This window comes from Typha angustifolia, chromosome 2 (genome assembly GCF_048772165.1).
Source record: "Typha angustifolia cultivar Huaian chromosome 2, ASM4877216v1, whole genome shotgun sequence".
Classification (NCBI taxonomy): domain Eukaryota; kingdom Viridiplantae; phylum Streptophyta; class Magnoliopsida; order Poales; family Typhaceae; genus Typha; species Typha angustifolia.
In genome coordinates, this window is record NC_133240.1 from 1,045,641 (window position 1) to 1,058,113 (window position 12,473).

General features: G+C 34.3%; 1 protein-coding gene across 1 annotated transcript; it reads left to right on the plus strand.

Moving 5' to 3' along the window:
• Positions 1 to 9,037: 9,037 nt before the first annotated feature.
• On the plus strand, positions 9,038 to 12,155 carry LOC140774844 (homeobox protein BEL1 homolog). Its single transcript, XM_073117993.1, has 4 exons — positions 9,038 to 9,994; positions 10,246 to 10,634; positions 10,955 to 11,015; positions 11,167 to 12,155. The coding sequence occupies exons 1-4, from the start codon at positions 9,545 to 9,547 to the stop codon at positions 11,653 to 11,655; spliced, it is 1,389 nt and encodes a 462-aa protein (XP_072974094.1). The 5' UTR covers positions 9,038 to 9,544; the 3' UTR covers positions 11,656 to 12,155.
• The last annotated feature ends 318 nt before the right edge of the window (positions 12,156 to 12,473 follow it).

Sequence of the window (12,473 nt, forward strand, 5' to 3'; positions counted from 1 at the left end):
GAGACGTCGACACGTGTGAAGAGGATCGGCGCGGGGACCAGCACCACGTAGGTCCCGGCGTCACGTGGCTCCACCTATCTGCCGTCCTTGTTGCCCGAGCCATATGGCCCACCCCGACTCAGGCACTCAGGCAAATGACCTCTCTGCACCTCATGCGTATTTTCATTGTTAATTACACATTTGCCCCTCGAATAATAAGGGCCATTTTCGCATCAAAATCCAACCCTAGTGGAAGAGCAAATTGCAACAAAAGTGTGCTCGCTTTATACTTGAGTCATTTTCAATGTTTTCCACGAGGAAAGCAGTTGAATACGGGTATACATCATCCTCTCCTCTCAATATTTCATGCTTTTTCTTAGATAATATTTTGGGGGAGATTATAATAGTGCAATCAAAGAGAGATAGAGAGAGAGAGAGAAAATAACGCTACGATGATTAAAAAAATTTCTTGGTTCCGTTTTAGTAATTAGGGTTGTTTTCAGTTTTTATTATATATGAGGTTTTTTTTTCTTTCAAAACTGTCCTTCTGTCGTTTAGTAATCATTAAATGCTAATGAAACAAATGCGAGAGAGAGGATTCATACGCATTTCCTCCTCTTCTTTTTCTTCTCTTTCTTTTTCTTCTTCTTCTAAAGTCAAGTGTAATCTCTATGGGCGACTTGATAATGACTAGATTAATACTAACTAGATAGCTAACAAGGAGGACACCTTAGTTAAAGCTACAATCGCAATAACCATCTGGACTATTTCAAAGACAAGGAATGAGAGAATATCCGAAGAAAGTAAGGTGAGTTCGGAAGTCATAGCAGTACAGACGATGCAGCTGACTACAGAGTATGGAGAGCATGGACATCTTCGACGATAGCCTAGCAAGAAAACAAGGGACATAAGGTGGGTGCCACTGCAAGCAGGGTGGATCAAGATTAATGTTGATGGGGCCTATGCTGAGAATGAGTACCAAGGCGAAACCGGTGTTGTTATTAGAAATGCTGATGGACAGTTAATTATAATAACTATCAAAGACACAGAGAAGGAATCTCCTCTTTGTAGCGAAGCCCGAGTAATATTATTGGGACTTCAAAAAGGCCAAGGTAGTGGGGCGAATATCATTGTGGAGTCAGATGTAGTGGAACTGGTGAAGATACTAAATGGCGAGTCAACAATTCCTTGGAGAATTAGGGGGATTATAGTTGATTGTTGGGATTTGATGAGTGAGTTCAATAGCGTGGAGTTTAGCCACACTTTTAGAGAGACGAATAGAGATGCTGATTGGATGAGTATATATGGGAGGAAAATTTGTTAATTGTGTAAGATGGGGCTATGAAACTGATGCGAAGCAGGTTAGATCGGATCACATTAAAGGGATATTAGGCTCAATGGATTGAGTCTAATTATCTTATTTGGTTATTTGGTTTAGTTAAAGTCTTAGCAGGTTGGGATTTTATTTAATTAGCTAAATTCAACTCTGCGCAGTTTGGGGAAAATATTCGCAGAATATTCTACACATATCCAAATAATATTAAACTAGTTGAATAACATCACCAACCTCCAGATTCGGAATCTATCTATGAAGAAACGAAAGTTTAATCCGAGAAGATAAGGAAGACTGGATTAGTTGATTTGTTAGGGATTGTTATGGTTATTTGAAGTGTTTTTATGTTAATTAAGGAGTTCTCAGGGTGAGCCTATATATATATGTGAAGGAAACCCTAATTAGAGTTGCATAAGAGTAATGGTGTTGATGATAATTGGAATTGGTTTTAGCCTTATCTCCTTCTCTATTTGACTCTAGCCATTGGCGCCCTCTCCCACCTCCCTTCTTCCACCGCCCAAGTCTTTGGTCGGCCTCTTCCAGCCTCTATCTCCCCCTCTTCCACTAAAATTTCTCCCCCCTCACACCAAGAACTAACCCTAACATCTATCTAGCCATTGGAGGGCTATCAAGCTAGGATCTAAGTTTCAAAACCGTTGCGGATCGGATTAGGCCGGTTCGTAACAGAAACCTCACTGCCAGAGGATTTTGAAACTATTCTTAGGCAGGACTAAGAGGTTTATAATAGACTCTGATTGTAACATTTAGCTAAGATATAAGACAAAAGAAAATAACTAAGGGATAGAAGAAGAAGAAGCAACAATAGAAATAAGAAAAAATAAGAAGAATAAGCAGAAGAAGAAAAAGAAAAAGATATATTAACAACTTTTACAAATATAATAACAAATTTTATTTTTTAATACATTACAGAATTTACATATTTTACTATTACAATTTATGTAGAAACAAATAATAATCATGTAAAGTCATGTTTTTTTGTTATTTACATACTTTATCATTACAATTTACATAGAAACAGATAATAATCATATAGTCATAATTTTTACTATTTAACTCTCGCTATTATCTCCGATTAGTCTCTTACTTTATTAATTAAATAGTGATTATAGAGACTTGTATTGAAGAAAAAAATGAATGATTAAAGATAGAAGAAGAAAAAGAAATAGAAAAAAAATAGTAATAGAAAAAGAAAATATTAACAACTTTTGCAATTTCCATACATTGCCAAATTTACATACTTTAGTATCACAATTTACATAGAAATAAATTATAATCATAAAAGTCATGCTTTTAGTTATGTAACTAATCATAATTATCTTGCCACTATCTCTGATTAATATCTTATTTTATTAATTAAAAAATAATTAAATGGACTTATATAGAAAAAAAGAGAAAACAATTAAGAGATAGAAGAAGAAGAAGTAGAAGAAGAAAAGTAAGCAACTTCCGTAACAAAACATATTTACAACTTTCGCAAATATAATAACAACTTTCGTTGTTATTTTTATACACTTTCTATATATTACAGATTATATATTTTATCATTATAATTTATATAAAAACAAGCAATAATCATACAGAATCATATTTTTTTTATCATTTAACTAATCTTAAGTATCTCACAATTATCTCTAATTAATCTCTTATTTATTAATTAAATAGTAATTATAGAAATTTGTATAGAAAAATTATTGAGAGATTAAAAAGAAGCAGTAGCAAAAGAAGAAGAAGCAACATTGTAGAATCTGTATGTAGTCATTTTAATACTAAATACAATATTTATTAGAGGAAATTCAGTGAATTAAGTGCATACAGTACTAAACACAATCTTTTTGTTATGCTTAATCTATGTAAAATAATTTCAATACCAAGTAAAGAATGAAGGGTCCATGTATATATATATATATATATATATATATATATATATATATATAAGGCAGTAGCAGTAGCAAGTAGACATATCATTATATCAAGTCCCAACATAACAGTTGTGTCTAGTATAAATATGATGTATACATGAAAAAAGAAATTATTACACTTTCAGGGGCAATTACGTAAAAATGTCATAAAGAAAAGCTATAGTCCATAAAAATCTCTAATTTGTCCCTCTTCTCGAAAGAGGAGTCCCTACCGGGCCAGAGAATTGAAGCCCAGTTAGTGGACCGAATAATTCACTCGCGGGACCCACCAAAAGAAAGGTGCACGTGTTATGCACCGAGAGGTCGCTCGTTGAGGTTTTCTTTTTCTTTTCTTTCCTCCGGTCCAGGTTGCTTCTATTGTTCTATCGCTTTCCTTTCTTTAAATTCGGGCCACGTCGTCGTGGCCCCCACGTCGACGACGTCCGTCTAATCTTTTCGGTGCACCGGCGAGATGCGGGGACCACAGCATCTAAGAACTTTCCAGATATGGACAATATCTTCCGTATCCTTGGGTCGGTCTTGTGGTCACTTCTTGGGTGTCCTTTTTGGATTTCACCTCAGGTTTGGGTACCGGTGCATCTATTTCACCATGTGACGAATTATGGGCCTTCACTTTTTCCTTCTCTTTATTTACCTAAAAGCCACTCCGTGGTCCAGTTTTACTGTCAATCCATAAAAAAAGATTATAAATTTAATTTCTTTTTAATTTTAAATTTAGTAGATCTTTTTAATTATCCAACATATATATATATATAAAGAAGAACTAGCTGCATAGTAAATAATATATTTAGAAATTAATTATTGCTTGTATTATTGATTTTATTTGTGGCAATTCACATAATGGTCCACTGATTTTTTAAAGATATTTATTTTTTAATAAATGAAATCATTATCTCAAAAAAATGGTTCTCCTTAATGTTGTACTTATGTAGCATTTCGAGAAAAAAAAAGACCTCGTTCGAGAGAGATCTATGAAGTTCGTTTATCACAGATTAAAATGTTGATGTACGGAGCATTGTTTAGATTAAAAGGCATCACAAAGATCTGAACGTAGATCAAGCAATCGTAGTAAAAATAAAAAGATCTATGAAGCTCATCTAGTAACTATCCTCTTCATTAATTTTAAAGAATTATAATATTCAATTGCTACTATATTTTTTAAATATCATAATTATAACTAAAAATATTTTTTTACTCTTTCAATGTTGTCATTTTAATTAATTTTAATGGAATGCTTATAAAATATTTCTAGCAAATATTGTTTAAGTTAACAATTGCATATAATTAACTAAAATACCCTTCTTTTTTAAGGTTTAAATCCTCTTCTCCTACTATGATACCATATATCATCATATAGCTTTTGAGCAAATTCAATTTATGTAACAACAAAATAGCCCTTTTTTCATAATTTAAGTTTGGCTTTAATCGTAATCAATCAGATTTAATCGACGTAATGATATATTTTTTTTATTTTGATAATTATGATATTTTGAAGAGTGCACGAGGCTTTGCAATTTAATTGAATTTAGTCTTTCGACTTAATAAATAAAACTGAATATATACATATTTTGTTATAATTAAGTGCACACAATTTCCAAACGCCCATCAAAATCTATTATTGCAAATTAAAAAGAATAATTATAATTAAATTACAAAAATCCCAGAGCACAATAACAATTATGATATTTGGAAAGGTTTCAATGTCAATTAAAAATCCCTAAAATTGAGAGTTGTAAATGGACCTAACTTGGGCCTAGTCAATGGTCAGTGAAATCTAGGCCCAAATCTTCACTTAGAATTTGGAACTTGGAACCTCATTATTGGAGCCTTTGTTAGGAACTTTACTTTAGATTTACAAATTAATTTTACTAAAAATTTGCAAAAGAGTAAAGAAATTTCCTTTGGATTTAAAAATTTTAATTTGATTTGATTTACTTCAGATTTACAAACTTTAATTTAGTGTTGTGATTTGTGATTTATAAAAGGATAAAGAAAGAAATCTAGTAAAGAAAATTACTCTAGATTTAGTTGTTGTGTCTCTATCAAATTTTGTGCTGTTAATGTCAGTGCGTACCAATATGGAATATCTAATACCTAACAAGAATCTATTAGAGAGAAACTGACTAAAAACACCTTAATTTATTATCATCTGATCCCATATGTTGCTTTTTATTGCCTAAAAAATTTTCGATGGAATAGTAAATATTTCATAATTTCTTGGATAATAAAGGAACATGGTGAGGTTCAAAAAGAATTAAGGTTATTTTGCATTTATAATTAGTTAATCTAGGACTATATGGTTGATGTCGTTTGAGAAATTAATGTTAAGGTGTTTAGATTAAAATATGGCCGAATAATAATAAATATTTGTATATTAGAGTGATAACAACGAAATCAAAATATAGTGGTGTTTTTGATAAATTTTCCTAAGATTTTATTTCTGCTATAAGTGGAATAGGGTTTCCGACGAGTCTCAAAACCCAACTCAAACTATTAGTAAGAGCCTATATATAAACCCTATTAGCTAGTTTTCCTCTCTATATACTGTCTTAAATATCTTTTTATTATCTATATAGAACTCTTGAATTAATAAAAAAAAATATCCACATAGATCTCTCATCTAAGAAAAAGAATAACTAGATAGACTCTCTAAAGTATGAATTTTCCTAGGGCAGGAGGTCTATATAGTAAAAAAAAAATTATAATGTATATGTGGAAAACAATAATAGTTTAGAAGGGCTAATAGAGTTCGAATCATAATTAGATCAACTTGTCTAACACGATTATTAAACAAGTCATGTTTGTATTTACTACCTCAACCTATTTAATCCATTTATAACCTAACTAGCATGTTTATAACACAAAAAATTTATTTATAACCCCGAAAGAATCATTTATAAAACCAAAAAATCTTGTTTATAACTCGAATAATTTGTATAAATTTGAATAACTCATTTATAACCCATGTGAACTATGGCGTTCATATTTAGAAATTCTGACCTATTTAATAAACGGGTTATTTTCGTATTTGTATTATCATGATATGATCTGAACTCAAACCCGACTAACTCGACCCAATTGCCCTAGAAGAGAGAGTGAGCATGCTTTCCCAAATAGCACCTCTAGCAATAATCATAGCATCACTTTCAAATCTTAAAAAAGAATCTTCACCTTAGACGACGTTGTACGTTGCTCATTCTCAACATCCAAAGTTCCAAACTTGTGGTGTGAAATCTGTGTAATAATCTAAATTACCGTGGAAGTCCAATCCAAGATCCAAATGTTCTTTAGACTAGATTCCATTCAAACTATCTTGTGTCTCGTGGATTGATTTGTGAATTTAGTCATCTTGCATATGAAAGATGTGTTTGACCTAACATCATCGTCATGATAAAGTCATAAAGCCGTTAGGCATACCTATCTCCTGATCAACTCTTCGTGTATCACAAGGTATCACTATAGTTTAATAATTGAGTTTTGCCAAACTATAAAAGAGCATGATTTAAACTCATTGTGACCCTTTTCTTAGGACAATTAGCTCAGTTATTCAACATATATATCAAGGATGGTTAGCCCCTATATCTTGCCTTATAGCCTACGAACCTATGATCAATAAAAGAATATATTAAGGTATATCACCTTAATCTCTCTGATTGTGCATGGTGTGTGTTGAAAATTTGCTAATTTAACTATAAAAACCTTGTAAGATATATATATATATATATATATATATATATATATATATATTCAGATTGCAACAAAATCTATATTAAAGCAATTTAGAACATTATCTTTTCAAGAAATATAAAATTCTTCCTACTTTTTTTACTTCTTGATCACATTTCCAAGTCCAACATATCATGTTTTGATCTAGAAGGGCGTTAATTATTCAATCCTTGTAGCTAATGGTTGGATCACAAATGGAGCATTATCTTTAGGTAATCATTCACATCAACCTCCAAGCTTGGGACCCATGGAGGAAGAATCTTTGGGCTTAGATGTTTAATTTTCTGTCCTTTTTATCCATTGCAACATCCTTAACAAAAAGTGAACCAAATGATGGGAATTAAACTTTTGTTAAGGTTAGAACGTGGAAGGATTAAGGCCTCCTAACTACCATAATTTGATTAGGATATGTGGTTATTTGAGTCCACATAGTGACCGGACCACATAAAGGACATCTCTCTCTCTATCGTCTCTATAAAATGACTTGGTAACTCTTTTAAGATCAGTGGTCGAAAGTTGGTAAACGTTTGCACTTTGTGTAAGATTATAAATAATAAATAAAAGACTATAAAATTCATGCATAAAGATATAGATAACAAATTCTTTACTAGAAGAAAATTACGGGACAATAATAAATCTTACTATACAAAATATAGAGTTCAATGATTCAAAGATTATCCCAGATAAATCAATCTTTATCTAAGTATGTTGCCCACTTGTATAACTCAATATAAAAAAAATTATACACAACTGACCACGAGAAGCTCTCGGATAGCGCTTCTACGTATGAGTTTTATATTTCAAAAAGAATTTTATTCATGAAACTTATTTAAATTTTATGTATGAATTTTAACATAAGTTATAGGATATTTGATGAAGAAAATTAAAATAGAAAATTAATTTCAATGTCAAAATTTTTAATCTATGGTGTTAATTTCCTAGAAGAGAGAATAACATGAGCTTTCATGAGGGGCATTCAAATGCACTAAAACTGGTTCAAACGCACTGGCAAATATCTAATTTTTCAGAACAGGTTTTGTAAAGTTTTGATGAACCGTTTGGGCTATTATTGGAGAAAGTATATAAGAACTTAAGAATTAATCATAGAGCATCTTCTTTTTTCTTTGTTTTTTTGATGATTTAAAGTCATTATATTATCTTTTGGAGAGATTTTTGATAGGCAATTTGTTTTTTTTTTCCATGTCTGCTAACATGAATATAAAGTAAAATTTAACACAAAAGAAAGGAAAGGAAATTCCTATTTAGCACTGTCTTTTAATGTTTTTTGTTTTGTACTCTACATTTTTAATATCTTTTAAAAAAATATTTGTAGAATGCACCCTACATTGTGTTACAACGTTAACATCATCTATATAGGTGACAAAACTGAAGGAATATTCTATTAAGATTAACATGTCTGTCTATAAAAAAATACCTAATATGTCATTATCTTCTTCTTCTATCACCTAAATCTCGCAGTTAGCTAGAGATTGTTTGCCTCATTATTAGTTTGAATTTCCCCCTCAAACCATCAAAGATGTGTTTTGCTAATAGTTTGTAAAATATAGCTACGATGTGATTTAGGTATTCAAAATGCGAGGTGTGACATCACAAATACGTTGACGATAGGAAATTCAATAGAAATTCTCTAATAATTTTTACTAGATAATAAGTCTGTAGAGTAATCATAGATTAGACCAAGCATCGATCCTCCTCTAATAAATCTACCAAAGATCAACTCCAATGTATAAAGAGGATTCAATCCGTATGACCTCTGCTATGGGCCGATAGGCATCCGATCATTGGGTTATAACGGTCTTTTCTCTTTCATGACTAGTTCTATTTGAAACAGCTACACACCAAATTAGGTTTAACAAATAGAAACACATATAGTTAAACTAAATTGTCAAGAGGATAGAAAAGTGAGAATAAGTCAAGTTTGGCAACATAGAAAATATCTAACAAGGTTGTGTCATGTGTGTGTGTGTGTGAGAGAGAGAGGGGGCGGGGGGGGGGGGGGGGGGGGGGGACTGCGGTCCCCTGTGGACTAGTCTCCTTTAGTTCACTCTTTAATGGGGATTAGTTGAGAAAATTAGGACCACATCTCCTCCTTGTTCGGTTCTAATGGTCCAGCTCCATTTTTGGGAATATTTTGTACTCTCTCTCTCTCTCTCTCTCTCTCTCTCTCTCTCAGATGTAGTAGTAGCAGTAAAGGAGTTCACGCGACATAAGATCTTCTAAGGTCCAATCCATTTCTTTCCATGCCTGCTTAGAATCTCCACCGGAAGCCTATCTGAGAAAAAGTTGGGAAGAAAGGAAGCAAGCACTTGCTGCAAATCCAAGTTCGTATTCTTCGTTTATACCAAAGAGGAGAAAGAAATATAGAAGTTTTGAAATATTTAAGTCTAGGGGACTTCTATAAGGGGAGATTTAGCGAGCAAGATCATGCCTTTCATCTATAGTTTATGATCTCTCTCTCTCTCTCTCTCTCTCTCTCTCCCCCTATGACCTTCTTTTTTGGGTGAAATAATTAAGACTAGAAACTAAAAGGTACGTTGTGATCTTCATGATGGCCCATGGGTCCAACTACGTCGAATTCTCCTCCGCCGGCAACTCGGAGATGCACGGATTTGAGCTCAACCACGAGCTCTTTGGCCTCCAATCTACGGTGGACATGTTTGGAATCCCCTCCATCCCCAAGCAACAAAGCTCCAACCTTTGGGGAGGCTTCTTCCCGCGAGATCTCACCGAGTCGTCGAACAAGAATTCAACGCTCGTATCGGCGGTGACGACGAACCCCTACCAACAGCACCAGCCCTTCCAGTTGTGCAACTTCAAGTACTTCACTCCGGCGAGGGAGCTCTTGAATGAGTTTTGTAGTTTGGATGGTGATCAGAGCAGTTCAAGGAAAAGGGCAAGTCAGTCTTCTTCCAATCCACTGTGCCAGTCTCTATACTCCATGGATCTTTTGGAACTTCACAAGAGAAAAGAGAAGCTGGTTTCCATGCTACAAGAGGTCAATAATTTCATTTCTTTCATTCACTTGCATGATTAAAGTTGATCGGTTTGGTAGTTTTGGGAGTACTTTCCACTTAGTATTCTTTGTTTTTCCCATTAAATGGAACCCACCATGCATGATTTTTTTTCCCCCTCCTCTATCTCTAAGATTAATGTCACTATTATTAGCTCTTTTGTTTAATTAATTACTTCTACTTGTGTGAAAGTAGAAACTATCTTATATGTTGATATACACCGATAAATTTGTAGGTGGATAGAAGATACAAAAAATACAGTGACCAAATGCAGGCGGTGATGTGGTCATTTGATGCTTTGGCGGGAGGAGGAGCGGCGACGATCTACTCAAAGCTGGCGTCGAGGGCTATGTCGAGGCACTTTCGACGCCTGAGGGATGCGATAATAGGCCAGATTCGAGCGAGCAAGAAGGTCATGGAGGAGAAGGACACGGTTGCTGCTGCAATCGGGGCGGCGAGAGGCGAGACGCCAAGGCTCAAGGTGCTCGATCGGTTCTTGCAGAAGGAGAAAGGATTTCAGCAGGGATATCTAATGGAGAACCAACCTTGCCGGCCGCAGAGGAGCCTCCCGGGCCGCGCCGTCTCAATTCTCAGAGCTTGGCTCTTTGAGCACTTCCTTAACCCGTAACCCTCTCTCTCTCTCTCTCTCTCTCTCTCTCTCTCTCTCTCTCTTAAGTATTGAACAAGATATCAAATCTACATGTTTACAAAACTACATTAGGTAAAACATACATATGTTATTTTATTTTTATCAACCTAATTTGATCAGTTGCTCGTTTTAGTGTAGTGAAATGTATGTTAGATATTGGAATTAAGGTGAAGCATATATGACCATTTTTACTATGATTAAAAGAAAAATTATTGTTGAGTTATTTACAGTTAAACTAAATCATTAAGAGAAGTTAAGACTATTACCATGATTAAGTAACCATTTCTTGCAACAGGTACCCGACCGATGTCGATAAACATATCTTATCTCGGCAAACCGGACTCTCAAGAAGCCAGGTACGTACTTTACTTCAATTCATATAAATTAGCTCTATATGCTATGATGTGCATATCATCTTCTCATATATCTAACAAGTGGAATAGTTCAATTATATAAAGAGAAAATTAATATTATGTACATGGTTAATTAATTTGCTAACATGTACAGGTCTCCAATTGGTTCATCAATGCAAGAGTGAGGCTGTGGAAGCCAATGGTAGAGGAGATGTACATGAAAGAGATGAAAGAAGAAGGGGAACCTCAAGACAGCACCAATGAAAACCCTAACCCTAGCATTGACAAGAAGCTACCACCCAAGCAGCATCTCGTCGGCTCTGACTCGCTTTCCTCCGTCGTCGACGGCAGCCACCAGCGCTTGTCGGGATCCAGCGACTTCAACATAGCTGAGCTAGACTTCTCATCCTACAACAAATATGGTGGGCAGAGCTTAGGAGGAAGCATCTCATTAACTTTAGGTCTACAACATCACAGCGGCGGCGGCATGAGCTTATCGTTCACGCCGGCATCTGAACATCCCCTCTTCGACGGCGGTGGTAGCCAGCCGATGCAGTTCTCCGTTGCAGATCATGGAAAGGCACAAGTCCTTCCATACAGGAACTTGATGGGATCTCACATTATGCATGACTTCGCAGGGTAAGAAGAGAAACGAGGAAGAAGTAGACAAGTTTATGAGCTTGCATGCATGCAGCTTGATACATTATAAAGGAGTAGTAGAAATGAGAAAGCTCACTTTCTTAGCCCATTAATCAAGTGAACAAAGAACAAAAGAAAATGCCCACCTTTCCACATAAGGGAAATAGGCCAAGTAGCCCTAAACCCTGGTGAACCCCTCTCTCTCTCTCTCTCTCTCTCTCTCTCTCTCTCTCTCTCTCTCTCTCTCTCTCTCTATATATATATATATATATATATATATATGCATATGTTTAAAATGTCAGCATAAATATATATATATATAAGTATATTATTGATTTTTGTTAAATACGTAATATACTTTAATTTAAGTTTAGCAGCATGAGCATTACTTAACTACTCATTTTGTGTAGCATCTTCACCTCCAAAGGGAGCTCGACTTCTTGTTGCTCGTCAATAGATTTAAAAGCGTGCATAATACACTTTGTTTCGTTGCTTGTTTGATCAGGAATGCCTTCACTCTTTTGTTTTCTATTTTTTTCCTATTTTTATATTTACTCTAAGAAACTGCTTCAGTTTTATAGGCTTCGGTTGCACTTAGGAAGAGACATTTCTTGCCTTATGGTATCTATTTTTAGGGCTAATCTTAGTAAGACTTTCTCCACTCAGAGCAGTTAATTAATTCAATTGTTTCTCAAAATGATAGGGATAAATAGAATAATCAGAATAATGGATGGAATAAAACGTCTAAAGACAGAAGATGTCATTATCTTCAATTTATGTGCTCAACCTACAAAGAAAAGGATATAAAAAAGGTTTGCTATC